We start from the raw sequence: 20976 nt of genomic DNA, 5'->3' as shown, positions 1-20976 counted from the left end.
CAGCTTGGATACTTCAGTTCTCTTGAACCTAACAAGGTTAACCTCGTACTTGCAGATGCTTTATTGATCAAGTGCACCACTCCTGTAGCTTAGAGAAGAAGCATTGCAGCTGAAGCATATGAGTCTTAGACTATTTGAAGAGTCAGTTTCTTAGCGCATTCCTTTGTAAATTTATGAAAAGATTTGATCATCCACTTCCTGAATGAATTTTGGCAACTTGTTTCATAGCTGGTTCTGATCAGGTTGTTGAATATCATAGTGCCATCACAGTCCAGTAAATTACCTCTGTATACACTGTTCACCCATGGCAGATTTACTTGACTTTTGAGATGTACATAGCAATAATGTGCTGTGCTCTGGGATTTTGGTTTACATCAGGCCATTGTAAAAGCTAAAAAACAGATTAAAATGCTACATTTTTCATAAGTGAGTGTAATCCCACTTAAATTTCTTTTTATTTTTTTTATTGAAGTTACTGTTGTAAATATTTTCTGTAGATTTAAGCAAATTGTGATACATTTCATAAATAGTATAACGAGTGGTTTCTCACCATATGCAAGATATTGTATTTCATGCCTGTGTAGAAATCTCTTCACAGTCAATGGACAAAGACATATAGTCGTGGAAACCATTAACATTGTAGTTACAGTAGTTCCACCACAAGTGGTGGCAACTAAGCCATGTGACAGCTGGCCTCACACATAGGCTGCCTGGAAACAAAGATGCAAAATAACAAGCCACAGAGCAGGCAGAAGTCAGTTTCTCTTTAGGCAGCCACCTCCAACGGACCATTGCTAGCTACTGTGTGCCTGTCTTCTCCACCACTGCTGCTGGACTCTGAATATGACTTTGCTCCTATTGGCTGGACTCTACCTAATTCATCTCATCTTGTACTACCATGGGAGTTTGTCAGTGGTGATCAACTACAGATGAAACACTTTTGAAACATTTCCTCATGATATCTGTGCTATTGTGGCCTGTGTTGTGCGGGAAAACTCAGAAAATTCTCGCATTGTTGTTCTTGTGTCTTGTGATAGATTCCTCTGAACTTCTGGAATTTCGGATGTCAGATCCCTCTTCTGTCCTTATTTTCCTGTGGCCATTAAATTTTCCTGGATCCAAAAATATGATAATTTCAGTTGTAATAATATTAGATGCCCAGTAAATATCATAATTTTAAAAGTGTTTGTGTATTTTATGTAGATTACAGCAAATGGTGATGAGGTATTAGTCTCATGTGCAAGACAGCTACGATATCAGTGACCATAAATGCCATGTGTTTAGAGCAGTATGTAGCTCTAGCCAGTTGATAATGATAAGATACTGTGTCAAAAACAGAAGCACCATTTCTTAAAATCTTCAAACAAGAACAGAAACAACTGGGGATACAGGAAATATTACATGAGCAGCATCAGCATGTGATCCATGTACAGCAGGAGCTCCAACTGCAGCAGCAGATGCAACTTATGGAGTAGCAACTGTCTCAGTCTGAGGTCACCCCATCTTCCTCAATGTAGCCCACACTGGCCAAATTCCCTGCTTTCAGCAGCAACAATGAGGCATGGTATTCTTATTCAGCACACCTGCCCTTATTCAGCACACCTGCCCCATGTAGTGGGACACATTACTAACACTATTGTCACTGGGATTACTTCCTTGTCTGATGTGGACCGGAAGTGTTTCAGATGAAAGAGAAGCTCTCCCCTGAGCAGGAGCTCATGGATAAAGTAGCCACTACTCCTTTTTTCCCAGTGTTTTGAATAACCAAGATAGAGGTGGGCCACCAAACTCCAAGGGCTTAGTCAATGCTTTAAATAATTTCCAGAACAAATGGTTGTGCTAAATCTTATGCAGACAGCCTTGTACGAAACATATTGGTTCAAGATGCACTCTGCATCAAATCAAGTTACCACATCCTGTATTGGAAGAAAACATAGCAATCACAAGAACAGCCAGCCCTGTTTCTGACATGACATTTGTCGGAATTCATCTCACAGCTCCCCCCCCCCCCCTTCCCACTCTCTCCACCCTGGGCCTGCCTGCCTCACCAGCATCAAAGGGAGGTTCCCTCCTGCTCAGGATGCTCCCATTGCCACAGGTGTGATCAATATTCCCACAGCAGAGCTCAAAAGCCTCACATTGCTGCTGTCTGTCACAGTACCAGGTGACTGACTGCACTGCTGTCTTGATCAGTAGCTGTTGAAAGGAATAGGGAAGGAAGAAATATTGGGTTTAATGTCCCGTCGACAATGAGGTCATTAGAGACACAGCACAAGCACGGATTCTGTCAAGGATGGGGAAGGAGGCTGGCCATGCCCTTTCGTAGGAACCATCCCGGCATTTGTGACTTAGGGAAGTCATGGAAAACCTAAATCTGGATGGGTGGACGTGGGTTTGAACTATCATCCTCCCAAATGCAGTGTATTAACTACTGCACCACCTCGCTCAGTATGTATGTTGAAATCGTCCACATGAAGCAGGATAGTTGTCGGGCACCTATAGGTACTGTCTGTGTCCATATTGCTGGCCAGCGGGTACCGTTTCCAGTAGATACAAGCACTACAACAATGTTGTCAGTGTTTTGTAATAGAAAATTATAAGGATGTCCCAGATATAATTGACGAGCACTGTTTTACTGCATTCAGTTTCTCAATTATCAGCTCTGTTCATATGATGTAAGAAGTTTCTTCCTTCAAGAAATCAGCAACATCTGTAACAATTTCCCCTTCCTCTTTCAACAATGTTTGGAATGTGCAGAAGGTTTTTCAACACACATCACTCTTTGTGCCATTGCCATTCTATGATTCATACTTGCTCATCCTACACCTCATGTCTTCAGGGAGACTGTACAAAATAAATTCTTTCATCTCATGGTCTGGGGCATTCTGCACCAAATTCCATCAAGTCTCTGGTCATCTCCCATCATAGTGGTCCACACACCAGATGGATCTCTTGGCATCTGTGATAACTTCACAGCCACAGTCATTGCCCAAGCTATAACAGTTGCTTTTCCACTACCAGAACCCGAAGAATTATTTTCTCATCTTGCAGGTGGGCATTTCTACTCAAAGATCGGCCTCTCTGAACCATACCTCCAGCCTTGACTTGATGCAGAGCCTCAGATATTTATGGTCAACAATACACCATTTTGATTAACCATTTGGTTTTTCAAGCCCCCAGAAACATTCCAAAGGCTTCTTGTTGTTGAAGTTATTTGGACAATATCATAGTAACAAGAAGGTTATTTACGCAATCTCTGAAAAGATTTGACACAAACAGTCATCTGGTAAGACCTATGAAAGTGCTCATTTTTTCGACCACGAGCAGCGTACACAGGGCATATTATGAGAAAATACAGTGTTATCCCAACAGAATCATACCAACAAGCCATACAAAAATTACCTGGCCTGAGCAGTTTGAAAGATCTTCAAACCGTACTTGGTAAAATAAATAGACAGTTCGTTCGAATGCTGCCACCATAGCCACACTGTTGAGCAGACACTGGAAAGGTGCCAAGCTTTTTGAGTGGATTTCAGAATGAAAGCAAGTCTTCCCTGCTCTCAGGTGCGATCTAACACAAGCTCCATGACTCACCCATTTTTCCTCAAGTGCTCACTCATCCTGGCAACAGATGCCTCCCACTGTATAACTGGAGGAATGTTGTCACTTCACACAAAATGTCCAGTCACATGGGCATCTGGAACTATGTCACCTGTTCAACAAAATTACTCATCGGCTGAAAAGGAGATTCTCTCCATCATATATGGCAGGTTGTTAGAGCTCGAGTGCCTGCTCACAGATAGTGGGGTGTGTGCAGGCAGAGGTGGACAGCAATGGGCAAACAGCTGAAATACAGGCAATCAGGGAGCTGGCATTAGTTTATGCAATCATACTACACTGTGAGCATCTGTGTAGGCAGAGATGGCCAATGGCTTGTGGCCCAGACAGTACATGGCATGAATGTGATGCAATAGGATTACCTGGCTAGTACTGCAGTAACAGTGCCTCTCTGCGGGCAGGCTGAAGCTCGCTCACACATGACAGCACAATGTACAATATCATGAAACTGCCTGGAGATAATACAAAGTCAGTAGTAGATAGCAGCAGCCAAATCTTGAGGAGTGCACAATAATTAACAGTTCATCACTTGGTGTAAACAGAGTGGGAGGTTCATATTGGGCAGTTATACACAAGTGTAGATGTCCCTGGTGTTGGCAGTGGTAGTTTTGAGTTGTTGACTCATGCTGGAGGCTGATGGTGGAGCCTGGCTGATACTGGAGCATCTGATGTTGATCCCCACATCTGTGGCTTGTGAACTTAAGCTCAGCACATGGGTTAACATCCATGGTGTGCGGGTGTAACAAACTGCTTGTGAGGCCAGTGCAGTGTACTGATGTGAAGTGAGGCAGATGGCAAAAGGTAGTGGTAAATGTGGGTTTACCACACCCCTCCCCCCCCCCCCCCCCAGGTGGTAGGGGGGAAATTTGCACTCCCCACTGGATCCAGGCCATGCTATGCAGAGGGCAGGGTGTATGGCTTCCACCTCCTCTGCAGCCCCTCACCCCTCCCAACAGCTCAGGATGGAGGAGTTCCCAGTCTGCATGCACTCAAATATAAGGAGGCTGAAAGTGAGCTGGTGGACAGTGGCTGCCTTGGGTGAGCAGCGGTGGGAATATGTGTGATGATGTCCGAGCTCCAGAGTGGTGGCTGCTGCTCTGGTCACCCTCCAGGAATGTTCCAGACTTTGGTAGCTCAGTATGAAGTGTTGGTCTGCTCCATTGTGGGGAAGCCAATGCCAAGGCCAAATTTGTCGCCTGTGGCTGTGCTGGCTTGGAGCAACTAACAGTGGAATTAGATGGGAGTGGGTGAAGGAGGGTGTGATGAAGGGGCTAGAGGATAAGCTCCTCTTCCACTGAAGGGGAAAAGGGGAAACTGGAAGGATTGGGGTGGAAAAGACTTGGGGACGCAGTTGTGTAACCGGAGCTGGTTCTGGCATCGGGTGATGGTCCAGTCTTCAGTATCAAGCATAAAAACTTGACATCCTTGTTGCTGGCGAATTGTGGCTGGGGCCACTGATCTCATTGGCCGAACCCCTTGGGCCCATACCCACATGACAGGCTGAAACGTTGGTGAAGGAAGATGAACTGGAGAGGTGGCAGGAATGCTTTATGTGGGCAGCAGTGATTGCAGAAGAGAATGTGGTTGATGTCCATGTAAGAGTTCTGTCAGGCTCTTGTGCTGCCTGATACGAACTTAAAAAAAAAGTCGGGTCTTCTTCCATGGAAGCATCTTGGATGCACTTCTTTATCTGCTGTTTGAATGTCCAGACAAAACTCTGTGGCTCTTCAGTTGATAGGGCATGAGAAAGAGGTGAACAGACATGCTTCACTCCATTCTTAGTAAAAAAATTCTCAAAGACCTTCGCCCATAATTGTGAAAATTGTCGGTCATTAATGTCTGCAGCAGATCCTTGGTGACCAAAATCTTTGACACTGCTTCCACTGTTTATTCTGCCATGCCATGGTTGTATGGCAGTTAACAATGTATGGGAACCTGGAAAAGCATCAAAGACAATGAGCCACATGGCATTCAGGAACGGGTCTGCAAGATAAAGGTGAATTTCTTCCCACGGCTTGGTGGGTGCTGGCCAAGGCAAAAAAACCTATTGTGGTCCACCTGCTGTTCTGGACATCTGTTGAATTGACTGACTAGACTTTCTGCTTCCTAGTCAATGCTCACCCAATAAGTGTGGCATCTAGCAAGCAGCTTGGTACTGGAAGCCCCCCAATGCCCATGATACAGCAGCTGTAAGATTTGTTGCCATAAGGCATGTGGAATCACTTCATGCAGTGCAGTATGGCATGTAGTTAAAAAGGATCACACCATTAACTAGAAACAAATGGTGTCACGACCTATAGTAATGGTGAAGAGGAATAGACTGTTGCCTGGCCAGTTAGTCTGGACATCCACTCAAGATGAAGGTGTGAACTTGTTTGAGAGCAGTGTTCATTTGTGTGGCAGTGGTGAATGGGAAAGTTGAATGTGACTTGTTGAGCCTCATCATCCAGGCAGGAACAAAAAATTTACTCTTGATTGCACTTGCAGTCAATCTCCAGGGGTAGGTAGGAAAGAGCGTTCACATTTGTGTGCTGGAACGTGCTTCTGAAACTGATTTCGTAGGTATATCGTGAGAGGAACAATGTCCAGTGCTGGAGCTAATGAGCAGTTCAATGTGGGACATTAACTGTTGGGTTGAGCAACAATATCAATAGCTTATGCTATGATACATAGGTGAAAGTTCGTGTCATAAGAAGGACATGAAATTTCTTGAAGCGAATATAATTTCCAGTTCTTCTTTCTTGATTTGGCAGTGTTTCATTTGTGTAGAGGTGGGTGTTTTTGAAGTGTAAATGTGTGCTCTGAACCATCACCCTCTTGGTGAATGAGGATAACCCCATCATGTGGTCTGATGCATCTGTCGCAGCCACTATCTGCTTCCTGAATTGGAAAGTCAATAATCAAGGTGCTGAGAGTAGACACTGTTGGAGCTCTATGAACATCTTTTCACAAATTTTCGACTGCATGAAAACCGCTCCTTTCTTAAACAAATCATGTAATGGATGAACTATCTGAGATGCTCCTGGATTGAATTTTCCACAATATGTTATTTTTTCCGAGAAAGGCATCAAGTTGCTGGAGGTTTGCCAGCTGAGACATTGATGCAATCAGTTCAGCATATTTCTGCATTGGTAATATACCTTCATGAGAAAGGACGTGGCCTAAATACTCCACTGCAGGCTAAGTGACTTCAGGTTCACAAAATTCTGCTCAGTGGAAATTCCTGTGATGACACTGTCATACAAATAGTCAATGCAACCTGGCATATTGTGAAGCAACTATTCCAGGAACAAAGTTGCTGGAGGTTTGCCAGCTGAGACATTGATGCAATCAGTTCAGCATATTTCTGCATTGGTAGTATACCTTCATGAGAAAGGACGTGGCCTAAATACTCCACTGCAGGCTCGGAAACAAATCACAGTTGCTGAGATTGCACTTTAATCATAACTCTTGCAAAACGAAAAAAAAGTGACTTCAGGTTCACAAAATTCTGCTCAGTGGAAATTCCTGTGATGACACTGTCATACAAAAAGTTAATGCAACCTGGCATATTGTGAAGCAACTATTCCAGGAACCACTGGCATATTGTTGGGGCACTGGAGATCTCAAAATCCAGCCACTTATATTTATATAAACTGTGCTGTGTGTTAATCACTGTTATCTTCTGTGAACATTCATCTAACAGGAGCTGTAAGTACACTTTGGCAAGCTCAATTTTAGGAGAACAATTTTTCATCCGTCTGTTTTACGTATAGTTCCACAGGCTTTGGAATAGGGTATGTATCTACTTTGGCTTGAGCATTCACTGTGGGAAAGTCTGAGTTTGCCAGATGGTTTCCTGTTGGTAACAAGGGGAGTAGATCACTGACATGATGATATAGGTTCTATCACATATGATTCTTACAGCCTGTCTAATTCATCCTTGGTCTTGACGGAGTGACAATGGAACTGTCCAAGAGCAAAAAGATCGAGGCCATGCCGTACATTCCAGTGAAATGTGAGCTTCAAAATTCCTTGTTTTTCCCAGACCATAAGGAAAAATGTCGGGGAATTTGTTGCAGAGCGCATCCAGTCGGTAATAAGGAATATTCTCAGAGACCAAGGTGACTGTCAGTGACAAAAAAACCAAAAGACGTAAATACATCCAGACCAAAGATATTCTCAGTATCAGCACTGTTGACAACTAGAAAAGTTACATTTCTGTTCACAATTTTGTAAATGGCTTCTGCTTTGAATTGACCTTTCAATAGAAAGCTTTGTTTGTAACTGGCTGCCACAGTAAATTGACCTTTTAATGGAATACATTGTTTGTTTTAATTGATCATGCATCAAACTGATGGAATTTGTGCAGGTGCCCCTAATTGTAAATACAATTGGAAATTTATGAGACATCTGGTGGCACCAGTAACGACTTGAAAGCTGACTGTCCTGCCAGCCACCCATATAGAAATGGGTAGTTTATCAGAGGAACTTTCCTGAGTGTCTCATTTCCTAATCTAATTCCTTCATCATCACTCGACTTAATTCGACTACATTCCATTATCCTCGTTTTGCTTTTGTTGATGTTCATCTTATACCCTCCTTTCAAGACACTGTCCATTCCGTTCAACTGCTCTTCCAAGTCCTTCGCTGTCTCTGACAGAATTACGATGCCATCGGAAAACCTCAAAGTTTTTATTTCTTCTCCATGGATTTTAATACCTATTCCGAATTTTTCTTTTGTTTCCTTCACTGCTTGCTCAATATACAGATTGAATAATATTGGGGAGAGACTACAACCCTGTCTCACTCCCTTCCCAACCACTGCTTCCCTGTCATGTCCATCGACTCTTATAACTGCCATCTGGTTTCTGTACAAATTGTAAATAGCCTTTCGCTCCATGTATTTTACCCCTGCCACTTTTAGAATTTGAAAGAGAGTATTCCAGTCAACATTGTCTAAAGCTTTCTCTAAGTCTACAAATGCTAGAAACGTAGGTTTGCCTTTCCTTAATCTAGCTTCTAAGATAAGTCATAGGGTCAGTATTGCCTCACTTGTTCCAACATTTCTACGGAATCCAAGCTGATCTTCCCCGAGGTCGGATTCTACTAGTTTTTCCATTCGTCTGTAAAGAATTCGCGTTAGTATTTTGCAGCTGTGACTTATTAAACTGATAGTTTGGTAATTTTCACATCTGTCAACACCTGCTCACCAGATGGTAGAGTTTTGTCATGACTGGCTCTCCTAAGGCTGTCAGTAGTTCCAATGGAATGTTGTCTACTCCCGGGGCCTTGTTTCGACTCAGGTCTTTCAGTGTTCTGTCAAACTCTTCACGCAGTATTGTATCTCTCATTTCATCTTCACCTACATCCTCTTCCATTTCCATAATATTGTCCTCCAATATATCGCCCTTGTATCGACCCTCTATATACTCCTTCCACCTTTCTGCTTTCTCTTCTTTGCTTAGAACTGAGTTTCCATCTGAGTTCTTGATATTCATACAAGTGGTTCTCTTTTCTCCAAAGGTCTTTTTAATTTTCCTGTAGGCAGTATCTATCTTACCCCTCGTGAGATAAGCCTCTACATCCTTACATTTGTCCTCTAGCCATCCCTGCTTAGCCATTTTGTACTTCCTGTCGATCTCATTTTTGAGACGTTTATTGCATTTTTATATTTTCTCCTTTCATCAATTAAATTCAATATTTCTTCTGTTACCCAAGGATTTCTAGCAGCCTTCGTCTTTTTACCTACTTGTTCCTCTGCTGCCTTCACTACTTCATCCCTCAAAGTTACCCATTCTTCTTCTACTGTGTTTCTCTCCCCCATTCCTGTCAATTGTTCCCTTATGCTCTCCCTGAAACTCCGTACAGCCTCTGGTTCTTTCAGTTTATCCAGGTCCCATCTCCTTAAATTCCCACCTATTTGCAGTTTCTTCAGTTTTAATCTACAGGTCATAACCAATAGATTGTGGTCAGAGTCCACATCTGCCCCTGGAAATGTCTTACAATTTAAAACCTGGTTCCTAAATCTCTGTCTTACCATTATATAATTTGGCTGAAATCTGTCAGTATCTCCAGGCTTCTTCCATGTATACAGCCTTCTTTTATGATTCTTGAACCAAGTGTTAGCTATGATTAAGTTGTGCTCTGTGCAAAATTCTACCAGGCGGCTTCCTCTTTCATTTCATTTCCCCAATCCATATTCACCTACTACGTTTCCTTCTCTGCCTTTTCCTACTACCGAATTCCAGTCACCCATGACTATTAAATTTTCGTCACCCTTCACTATCTGAATAATTTCTTTTATTTCATCATACATTTCTTCAATTTCTTCGTCATCTGTAGAGCTAGTTGGCATATAAACTTGTACTACTGTAGTAGGTGTGGGCTTCGTATCTATCTTGGACACAATAATGAGTTCACTATGCTGTTTGTAGTAGCTTTCCCGCATTCCTATTTTTCTATTCATTATTAAACCTACTCGTGCATTACCCCTATTTGATTTTATGTTTATAATCCTGTAGTCACCTGACCAGAAGTCTTGTTCTTCCTGCCACCGAACTTCACTGATTCCCACAATATCTAACTTTAACTTATCCATTTCCCTTTTTAAATTTTCTAACCTACCTGCCCGATTAAGTGATCTGACATTCCACGCTCCGATCCGTAGAATTCCAGTTTTCTTTCTCCTGATAACAACATTCTCTTGAGTAGTCCCCACCCGGAGATCCAAATGGGGGACTATTTTACCTCCAGAATATTGTAAGTAATGATAGCAAAACCCATCGTGATATGGTTTGGGAAATTACTCCTCACTTCCTTGAAAAGTAAATATTAAGAGTTGAAATTAGAATTGTACATTAATATTTTCGAATTAGTGAGAAGTGCTTGTCCTTTTACTTATTATCTGTTTATTGCCCTCTTCATAGTTAAATTTCATTGTTGTTGGCACAGTACTTCCAGTGATATGAGCCTGCTTCCATAACAGACTTCAGGGTATCAGTTTTTTAATATGAGTAATTAAATGAAATGTTTCAGACCATTTGTGGCATTGTTCCACAGTTTATTAGCAGTCTTCTCATATGTTCTGAAACACATCATCCTAGTGAATATAGCACTACTACAAAAGCTTGTTGAACACAATCTCCCCCCCCCCCCCCCCTCCCCCAGGGACCAAAAACATCCAAATCATCATAAGGATCAATGAAACAAAAGCTGCTCATACTGATTGCACACTTCTAATTGACCTCTGAGTGGAGGGTGCTTTGAGCAGAAGCTTGCAATCGGCTCATAGCATATTGGCTACTGAGACAAGCCCTGCCTCCTCCTCCTAGAGCAGCCAGCTTACAGCTTATAAAAGGAATGAAAGTGTAGTAGGTTAATCCTTAATGCATCACAGAAGTACTCTAAAGTTGATGGTAAATTGCTACAAGAAGCAGGTACAGCCTCCTCGCTGACTTTTGTAAATAAATATTAACAGCCATTGCACACAACATCACATAAGGGTGATCACAGTATTCAAAACAGCTACTTATTGTTATGGTATATAGCACTGTTACGTACCTAATGTCGGCAGCAACCATAAGCCTTCTGGAATGGCGTGAAACTCTTTGCCTTTAAATATGTCTGCTTGTGTCTGTATATGTATGGGTGTGTGTGTGTGTGTGTGTGTGTGTGTGTGTGTGTGTGTGTGTGTGTGTGTGCGCGCGTGCGTGCGTGTGTGCGCGTGCGTGTGTGCGCGTGCGTGTGTGCGCGCGCGTGTGTATATACCTATCCTTTTTCCCCCCTAAGGTAAGTCTTTCCAATCCCGGGATTGGAATGACTCCTTACCGTCTCCCTTAAAACCCACATCCTTTCGTCTTTCCCTCTCCTTCCCTCTTTCCTGAAGAAGCAACCGTTGGTTGCGAAAGCTAGAAATTTTGTGTGTGTGTTTGTGTGTTATTTTATTGTGCCTGTCTACCAGCACTTTCCCGCTTGGTAAGTCTTGGAATCTTTGTTTTTAATATATCTCTAGAATATAAAGTTCTTAAAATTGAGAAAAGGAGTATTTGTCTGATAATTAGTAGTGAAATGAAATTTATTGCTATAGATGGTCCTGTATTTCCTAATAAGGTTAATAATAGGTGTCTAGCAATTGTATTTGCTGCTAGTCGTATTGCTAGTGTACCTGGTCGGACAACATTTCTAATTGTTTCAATTAATACTATAAATGGTATTAATGCAGGTGGTGTGCCTTGAGGTACAAGGTGTGTGAATATGTGATTAGTGTGATTGATTCATCCAAATAGTATAAATCTTAATCATATAGGTAAAGCAATTGCAAATGTTAATACAAAGTGGCTTGTTTTAGTAAAAATGTTAGGGAATAATCCTATGAAATTATTGAATAATATTATAATGAAAATTGAGCTAAAGATGAATGTTGTTCCACTAAATGATTTAGTCCTAATAATGTTTTATATTCATTATGTAGGGTTAAGTTTAGTTTATTTCAGACGATATTAATTCGTGATGGTGTAAGTTAAAATACTGATGGGATTAATAATAATCCTAGAAATGTTCTAGTTCAATTTAATGATAAGTTGAAGATATTAATTGATGGATCAAATGTTGAGAATAAGTTTATCATTTTCAGGTTAGATTTTTTATTTCAGTTGTTCTTTTTAGTGCTCTTTTAATTAAGATTAGGGTTAAATGAGAAAAAGTTTATTTGATTAAATAGAATTAAAGTGGCTGAGAATATAAGAAATAGAGAGAATTGTATGAGAGGAGATATTTGAGGGATTTGGATTAAAACTTCCCCATCAGTAGTAGTTGTTAATTTACTATTATTTGGTTTAAGAGACCATCATTTACTTTGTCATCTGATGTTTCAAGGTGTACTAATTATTTAGTTGTTTTAGACTGAAACTCTAATGTTATATATTTTAACTAACTCCTTAAATTATCTTAGGTAATCATGTGATGAATGTCCACCTCGATAGCTGAGTGGTCAGTGCGATGGAATGCCATGCAAAGGGGCCCGGGTTCGATTTCCGGCTGGGTCGGAGATTTTCTCTGCTCAGAGACTGGGTGTTGTGTTGTTTTCATCATCATGTCATCCCCATCGACACGCAAGTCGCCAAAGTGGCGTCAACTCAAAAGACTTGCACTAAGTGACAGGTCTCCCCAACAGGAGGCTCTAGCCACACGACATTTCATTTCACTTGATGAATAAATTTACTGACGTTCTTTCAATTACAATTGGCATGAATCTGCAGTTTGCTCCACAAATTTCTGAGCATTGGCCGAAGAATAGTCCAGGTTTGGTTTATTGTGAATGTTCCTTGATTTAGTCGGCCTGGTGTGGCATCAATTTTAACCCCTGGAGCAGGTACTGCTCATGAGTGAAGGACATCTGAGGCTCTTGTTAATACTCGTACTTTTGTATTTATGGGAAGAATTGTCCGATTATCCAAGTCGAAATCTGTCATTTTCTAAATCGTGCTCTGGTGTTATATAGATATCAAATTATATGTCTATAAAGTCTGAATATTCATATCTTCAGTATCACTGTCATCCAATTGTTTTGATTGTAATTATGGTGTCTACTGAATCAAGTGAATATAATAATCGTACTGAGGGGAGTGCGATAGAAATTAAGGTGATTTCTGGTAATGCTGTTCAAATAGTTTAAATTAGATGTCCATGAAGTATATTCTTTTTGTGTAGGCAATAAATACTATATATATCTTAGGGTGTAGCCTACAATTACGCGATGCTACAACTCTCAAATCCTATAATACGCCCAAAATTTATGAATTAAACAATGTAAGTACCAAAAATACGCAAAGAAATTAAGAATTAAACTATGTAACAAATATGCGCTAGGGGTATACGACTTTCTGCTGGCAGCTGCTTATCGAATGGCGGCTTGATTAGCTTACCATTTTACATTAAGGTGTATGATGCACATTAGTTTTTGATACTAAAGGAAGTTATTTAATTCTGTCTTATGTAATTTGTTTAATGAAGGTAATTTTATGTACTTATTTACTTTACTTTAGTATCAAAAACTAATGTGCATCACACACCTTAATGTAAAAAAGTAAGCTAATCAAGCTAATGGGTTCATACCCCATTTATAGAGGTATCAATCCTCTTCTTTTTAATGACCAACAACTTTACAAAACGTCTCTTCCTATCAGAATTAATGATGGAATGATCCTGTCCATTTCATCAAATTTCTGATTTGGGGTTTGAATAGGACTAGAGATCAACTTAATTTCATTTATTCCACTTCCACCAAGAAATAAAAACATAATCAGAGGTGCATGTTGGCCAACTCTTCATATACCGTTGTGTATTACCATTCTTGTAAACTAACAGTGCGACAAAAATGAACTCAGTACAGAACCGAGCAGTATTGAATGTGAGATAGAAGACAAAAAGTAAAATGGGTACTTGTGTTGCAAACACTAGATACCCTGAGCAAACAGGACACAGCACTGTTGTGCACCGTTTTGAGTGCAATACAGATACGAGGCTAAGTAGGGCCAGTAACCAAATGAAATGCAATAACTCTCTAATGAACTACCAGAGACCCTTATCCCTTATACCAGAATAGATGATGAACCCCATCAGGATTATAAATGTAAATATGTAAAAAATATATTTTATGAGAAATTTTATTTAATCTTGATGAGTTTATCATTTTCTTTACCGAACACTGTAAGTATCCACTGACCTTATTTCATTAAATCCTGCACTCAGAGACAAAGCGTTAAGGAATAATTTCTTTCTATATCAGCTGCAGTCTCTTGGCCAGGAAGTTTCAATGAAATGTTGGGGATTACCGTACCTAGTGAACCATTGGCTGTGCCTCAGTGGTGACACTAGTTCCTGTCAATCACCAAAGTTAAGTGCTGTTGGGCTGGACTTGCACTTGGTTGGGTTACTGTCCAGATCTGCCGAGTGCTGGTGGCAAGTGGGGTGCACTCAGCCCGTGTGAAACCAATTGAGGAGCTACCTGACTCTGGTCACGAAAACTGTCAACGGCCAGGAGAGCAGTGTGCTGACTGCATACCCCCTGTATCGGCATCCAGTGGCACCAAAGGGCTGAGGATGGCTCAAAGGCCGGTCGGTACCATTGGGCCTTCAAGGCTTGTTTAGACAGTGTTTGTTTGTTTTATGAGCCACCATGAAGAGATTCGGAATTTAATCTAACTGTGATCAGGGACTATTACTAACAAAGAGATAGAGGGGCTGGCCAGTACTTACCTCAGCTCAGTACAGCCGATAGAAACACAAAAAACAACCGAAAATTTAAGCTCCTAGCTTTCGGAATAAATGTTCCTTCATCAGGAAGGAGAGAGGGGAAAGAAAGGGAAGAAGGGAAAGTGGATTTAGTTACTCACAACCCAGGTTATGAAGCAACAGGGAAAGGAAAACAGGGAAGGTAGCAAGGATGGAGGCATGGTTGTCAGAGGGAAGCCAAAGATATTCTACTGCAGGTACTGTGCCAGCTTCGAACCAAAGAGGATGCATACAGAAGTAAAGAGGTGTATAGTATAAAGATGTAGGATGGAAAGATGCATGAATGGCTAAAGAGGAAAGGGAAAGAGGAGAAGACTGAAAAGTAAATGGGAGTGAGGTTGTTTAACGTAGGTTTAGTCCAGGGGGATGGCGGGATGAAAGGATGTGCTGGAGTGCAAGTTCCCATCTCCGCAGTTCAGAGGGACTGGTGTTGGGTGGGAGAAGCCAAATGGCACATACAGTGTAGCAGGTTCCTAGGTCCCTAGAATTATGCTGGAGGGCATGCTCCGCTACTGGGTATTGGACATCTCCTAGGCGGACAGTTCGTCTGTGTCCGTTCATGCGCTCAGCCAGTTTAGTTGTTGTCATACCGATGTAAAAGGCTGTGCAGTGCAGGCATCTCAGCTGATAAATGACATGTGTAGTCTCACACGTGGCCCTGCCTTGAATTGTGTATGTTTTCCTAGTGGCGGGGCTGGAGTAGGTGGTTGTGGGGGGATGCATGGGGCAGGTTTTGCAGCGGGGTCGGTTGCAGGGGTAGGAACCGCTGGGTAGAGAAGGTAGTCTGGGAATATTGCAGGGTTTAACAAGGATGTTACGGAGGTTAGGGGGACGACGAAAGGCAACTCTGGGTGGTGTGGGGAGAATTTTGTCAAGGGATGATCTCATTTCAGGGGTTGACTTGAGAAAGTCATATCCCTGGCGGAGTAATTTATTGATGTATTCGAGGCCAGGATAATATTGGGTGACAAGGGGGATGCTTCTGTGTGGTCTGAGGGTAGGAATATTGTTGTTGGACGGGGAGGAATGTATTGCTCGGGAGATCTGTTTGTGGACAAGGTCTGCAGGATAGTTGCTGGAGAGGAAAGCACTGGTCAGGTTATTGGTTTAATTGTTGAGGGATTCGTCACTGGAGCAGATACGTTTGCCACGAATACCTAGGCTGTAGGGAAGGGAGCGTTTGATGTGGAATGGATGGCAGCTATCAAAGTGAAGGTACTGTTGTTTGATGGTGGGTTTGATATGGACAGAGGTGTGGATGTGAGCTTCAACAAGATGAAGGTCAACATCCAGGAAGGTGGCTTTGGTTTTGGAGAAGGACCAGGTGAAATTCAGATTCGAAAAGGAGTTGAGGTTATGGAGAAAATTAAGGAGTGTTTCTTCACCATGAGTCCAGACCACAAAGATGTCATCTATAAACCTATACCAGGCCATGGGAAGCAGCTGTTGGGTCTTCAGGAAAGCCTCCTCCATGCGGCCCATGAAGAGGTTGGCATAGGATGGAGCCATCCTGGTTCCCATGGCAGTTCCCCTGATTTGTTTGTAGGTCTGGCCTTCAAAAGTGAAGTAATTATGGGTGAGGATGAAGTTGGTAAGTGTGATAAGGAACGAGGTTTTTGGAAGATCTTCGGGTGGGCGTTGGGAGAGGTAGTGCTCAAGGGCAGAGAGACCATGGGTGTGTGGGATGTTTGTGTAAAGGGATGTAACATCTATGGTGACAAGAAAGGTTTCAGGTGGGAGAGGAGTGGGAATGGATTTGAGGCGTTCTAGGAAGTGGTTTGTGTCCTTGATGTAGGATGGGAGTCTGCAGGTGATAGGTTGGAGGTGTTGGTCTACCAGAGCTGAGATACGTTCTGTTGGGGCTTTGAAGCCTGCTACAATGGGACGGCCAGGATGGTTCTCTTTGTGGATTTTGGGTAATAGGTAGAAGGTAGGGGTACGTGGCTCAGGTGAAGTGAGTAAGTCTATGGAAGCCATTGTGAGGCCTTGTGAGGGACCTTGGATTTTTAGGATTTTCTGCAGCTCAGTCTGAATGGAGGGAATGGGATCCTGGGTAACAGCTTTGTAGGTTGAGGTGTCGGAGAGTTGACGCAGTCCTTCTGCCACATACTCCACACGGTCAAGTACCACAGTTGTGGAGCCTTTATCCGCCGGAAGGATTACAATAGAGCGGTCTGTTTTCAGCTGCTTAATGGCACGGAATTCAGCTGGGGTGATGTTGGGGGTTGACGGAATGTTCTTCAAGAAGGACTGGGAGGCAACACTGGATGTGAGGAATTCCTGAAACGTCTGCAACGGATGGTTTTGGGGGAGGGGAGGAGGATCCCTTTGAGAAGGCGGTCGGAACTGTTCTAAACAAGTTTCAACACTGGGTTTAGTATTTGGGGGCTGTGTTTGGGTGGTGAAGTGATATTTCCAGTTGAGGTTCCGGGTGAAAGAGAGGAGATCTTTAACCAGGGCAGTGTGGTTGAATTTAGGTGTGGGGCTAAAGGTTAAGCGTTTTGATAGAACAGATGTCTCTTGAGGAGAGAGGGATCTGGATGAGAGGTTTAGAACTGAATTGGAGTTGGTGATATGTGGCATTTGACTGTGGTTATAGTTGAGATTTGGTCTGTGTGGGGTATGTGCTGGGATGGGGAGATTGAGTAGGGTTGCTAGGCTAGGTTTGTTGGCTATGAGGGGGGTTTGTTGACGGTTCTGTTGTGGTTGGTGTTTGTGAGGGATAGGGAGAGGGACCCCACTTCGTAGGTGTTGCACTAGCACTGTGGATAGTTTTTTCAGGTGGTGTGTGGCATGGGACTCAAGTTTCTGGCTTCTAGGATGATGTTCCTGAGTGTGTTCTCCAAGCAAGGGTTTGCCCTTGAGCACTACCTCTCCCAACGCCCACCCGAAGATCTTCCAAAAACCTCGTTCCTTATCACACTTACCAACTTCATCCTCACCCATAATTACTTCACTTTTGAAGGCCAGACCTACAAACAAATCAGGGGAACTGCCATGGGAACCAGGATGGCTCCATCCTATGCCAACCTCTTCATGGGCCGCATGGAGGAGGCTTTCCTGAAGACCCAACAGCTGCTTCCCATGGCCTGGTATAGGTTTATAGATGACATCTTTGTGGTCTGGACTCATGGTGAAGAAACACTCCTTAATTTTCTCCATAACCTCAACTCCTTTTCGAATCTGAATTTCACCTGGTCCTTCTCCAAAACCAAAGCCACCTTCCTGGATGTTGACCTTCATCTTGTTGAAGCTCACATCCACACCTCTGTCCATATCAAACCCACCATCAAACAACAGTACCTTCACTTTGATAGCTGCCATCCATTCCACATCAAACGCTCCCTTCCCTACAGCCTAGGTATTCGTGGCAAACGTATCTGCTCCAGTGACGAATCCCTCAACAATTAAACCAATAACCTGACCAGTGCTTTCCTCTCCAGCAACTATCCTGCAGACCTTGTCCACAAACAGATCTCCCGAGCAATACATTCCTCCCCGTCCAACAACAATATTCCTACCCTCAGACCACACAGAAGCATCCCCCTTGTCACCCAATATTATCCTGGCCTCGAATACATCAATAAATTACTCCGCCAGGGATATGACTTTCTCAAGTCAACCCCTGAAATGAGATCATCCCTTGACAAAATTCTCCCCACACCACCCAGAGTTGCCTTTCGTCGTCCCCCTAACCTCCGTAACATCCTTGTTAAACCCTGCAATATTCCCAGACTACCTTCTCTACCCAGCGGTTCCTACCCCTGCAACCGACCCCGCTGCAAAACCTGCCCCATGCATCCCCCCACAACCACCTACTCCAGCCCCGCCACTAGGAAAACATACACAATTCAAGGCAGGGCCACGTGTGAGACTACACATGTCATTTATCAGCTGAGATGCCTGCACTGCACAGCCTTTTACATCGGTATGACAACAACTAAACTGGCTGAGCGCATGAACGGACACAGACGAACTGTCCGCCTAGGAGATGTCCAATACCCAGTAGCGGAGCATGCCCTCCAGCATAATTCTAGGGACCTAGGAACCTGCTACACTGTATGTGCCATTTGGCTTCTCCCACCCAACACCAGTCCCTCTGAACTGCGGAGATGGGAACTTGCACTCCAGCACATCCTTTCATCCCGCCATCCCCCTGGACTAAACCTACGTTAAACAACCTCACTCCCATTTACTTTTCAGTCTTCTCCTCTTTCCCTTTCCTCTTTAGCCATTCATGCATCTTTCCATCCTACATCTTTATACTATACACCTCTTTACTTCTGTATGCATCCTCTTTGGTTTGAAGCTGGCACAGTACCTGCAGTAGAATATCTTTGGCTTCCCTCTGACAACCATGCCTCCATCCTTGCTACCTTCCCTGTTTTCCTTTCCCTGTTGCTTCATAACCTGGGTTGTGAGTAACTAAATCCACTTTCCCTTCTTCCCTTTCTTTCCCCTCTCTCCTTCCTGATGAAGGAACATTTATTCCGAAAGCTAGGAGCTTAAATTTTCGGTTGTTTTTTGTGTTTCTATCGGCTGTACTGAGCTGAGGTAAGTACTGGCCAGCCCCTCTATCTCTTTGTTAGTAATTGTTTCACATCTTTATATGAGATTTTCCATTAATTAGTGTGATCAGGGACTGTTTAGCACGATCTCTTTTCTGTTCGCTTCAGTGACAAAATACTATCATCGAAAATTTCAGTCACCACAAAGTTTCAGACCAGCTACCTATGAGACAAGTGCCATCCTCCCAGGCTATACTAGTGCCTTCAGCTGTATCTCTGACAAGCAAAATAAAATTTTTGCTAAAGTTAGAGTATTATCGGTGACATCCAACAAATAACTTGGAAGAGTTACCATCTTGCAGTAATTTTGCTATCATTTGTGGTATATAAAGTACAATTTGTTTGAGATGTATATGTAATTAAAAACTTGAGATCCCACGGAGAAAAGTTGCCAAGATGTAGCATTATTTTCAGATGTTTGTTGTTGTCATTTGTACTAACCAGTGTAACAGAGAGTTTGTGTTTTTTTGTCGTGCTTAACACACATCTTTATGCTGAGTTCAAATGTGTGATATGCATCTTCCTTATTAATTTTTTGCAGTCTATGTTACCTCGAGAATCAAACTCAAAGGAGTTGGACAGTGGATTGTTATCAATTATTAGTTTCCCTGCATTCGCAGTGGATGATCCGCAACTGATCCATCTGACACGTTCAGCCATTGTGTCAAAGCTACAGGGGCGATATGGTTGCAAACGTTTCTTAAGAGATGGGTATAAAACACCAAAAGAGGTATATTAGTGATTATGCGTTGTAAATGTTAAAAAAATTATCAGTTTGAATCAAACTATAAATTTATAATTGTAAAAAATCTGTGATACTCAACCAGTAACATCTGTCACCTTCTCCCATGTAATTATGTTATCACTTAGGATGTGTATAGGCTATTTGCATCCAGTTAAACAGTTTGCAAAAGAGAAACAATTTACAGGTTGGAAACAATTTTAATGTAGTCCTAAACTGATTTTCCTAAATTTCGTACATTTTACATCCATAAACAAGAGCTGAAAATATTTTATAATAGTATATATCTGTTTTTGAGAAAATTATGATAAGGGTAGATTGCTTCTCCCCATATAATGGAGATGTTGAGTTGCAGAGAGGCATAACAAAAAGACTAGTAACAGGCCTTCTTCTGAAACAGACAACAGACAACATACACACTGTCACCAGCAGCTGAGGCCAGTTGCTCGTAGTCTGGTCTTCTGGCCAAAAGCTTATGTGTTTAATAGTATTTTTGTTGTGCCTGTCTGTGACAACATCTCGGCTATATGGTGAGTAGCAGTCTATCCTTTTGATAATTTTGTCATTATTCTGTCCGGGACTCTCTATTGTTTGATACATCTGTTTTTGAGAGATATGGACTGATTAACTGCAGTTTACTAGCAAATCACTCTGTTTTGTAGTATTTTACTTGGGTATCTGAACATTACAGGAATTTACATCAAAAGGTGATTTCACTTTAGTGTCAGATCAGTACTATACACCTAGAAAATATTTGTAGTACTCACAACCAGA

General features: G+C 42.3%; 1 protein-coding gene across 3 annotated transcripts in view; it reads left to right on the top strand.

Moving 5' to 3' along the window:
• The window catches only part of LOC126355058 (probable phosphorylase b kinase regulatory subunit alpha), a 215166-nt gene that overhangs the window by 53329 nt on the left and 140861 nt on the right, over positions 1 to 20976 (top strand). For all 3 annotated transcript variants that reach the window (XM_050005224.1, XM_050005223.1, XM_050005225.1), the window contains exon 6: positions 20002 to 20190. In XM_050005224.1, coding sequence (XP_049861181.1) covers positions 20002 to 20190 — 189 coding nt within the window. The remainder of the gene's footprint in view (positions 1 to 20001; positions 20191 to 20976) is intronic.

This window comes from Schistocerca gregaria, chromosome 3 (assembly GCF_023897955.1).
Source record: "Schistocerca gregaria isolate iqSchGreg1 chromosome 3, iqSchGreg1.2, whole genome shotgun sequence".
Lineage (NCBI taxonomy): Eukaryota > Metazoa > Arthropoda > Insecta > Orthoptera > Acrididae > Schistocerca > Schistocerca gregaria.
Note: the sequence above shows the minus strand (reverse complement) of the source record. Positions and strands in the feature narration are given on the sequence as shown.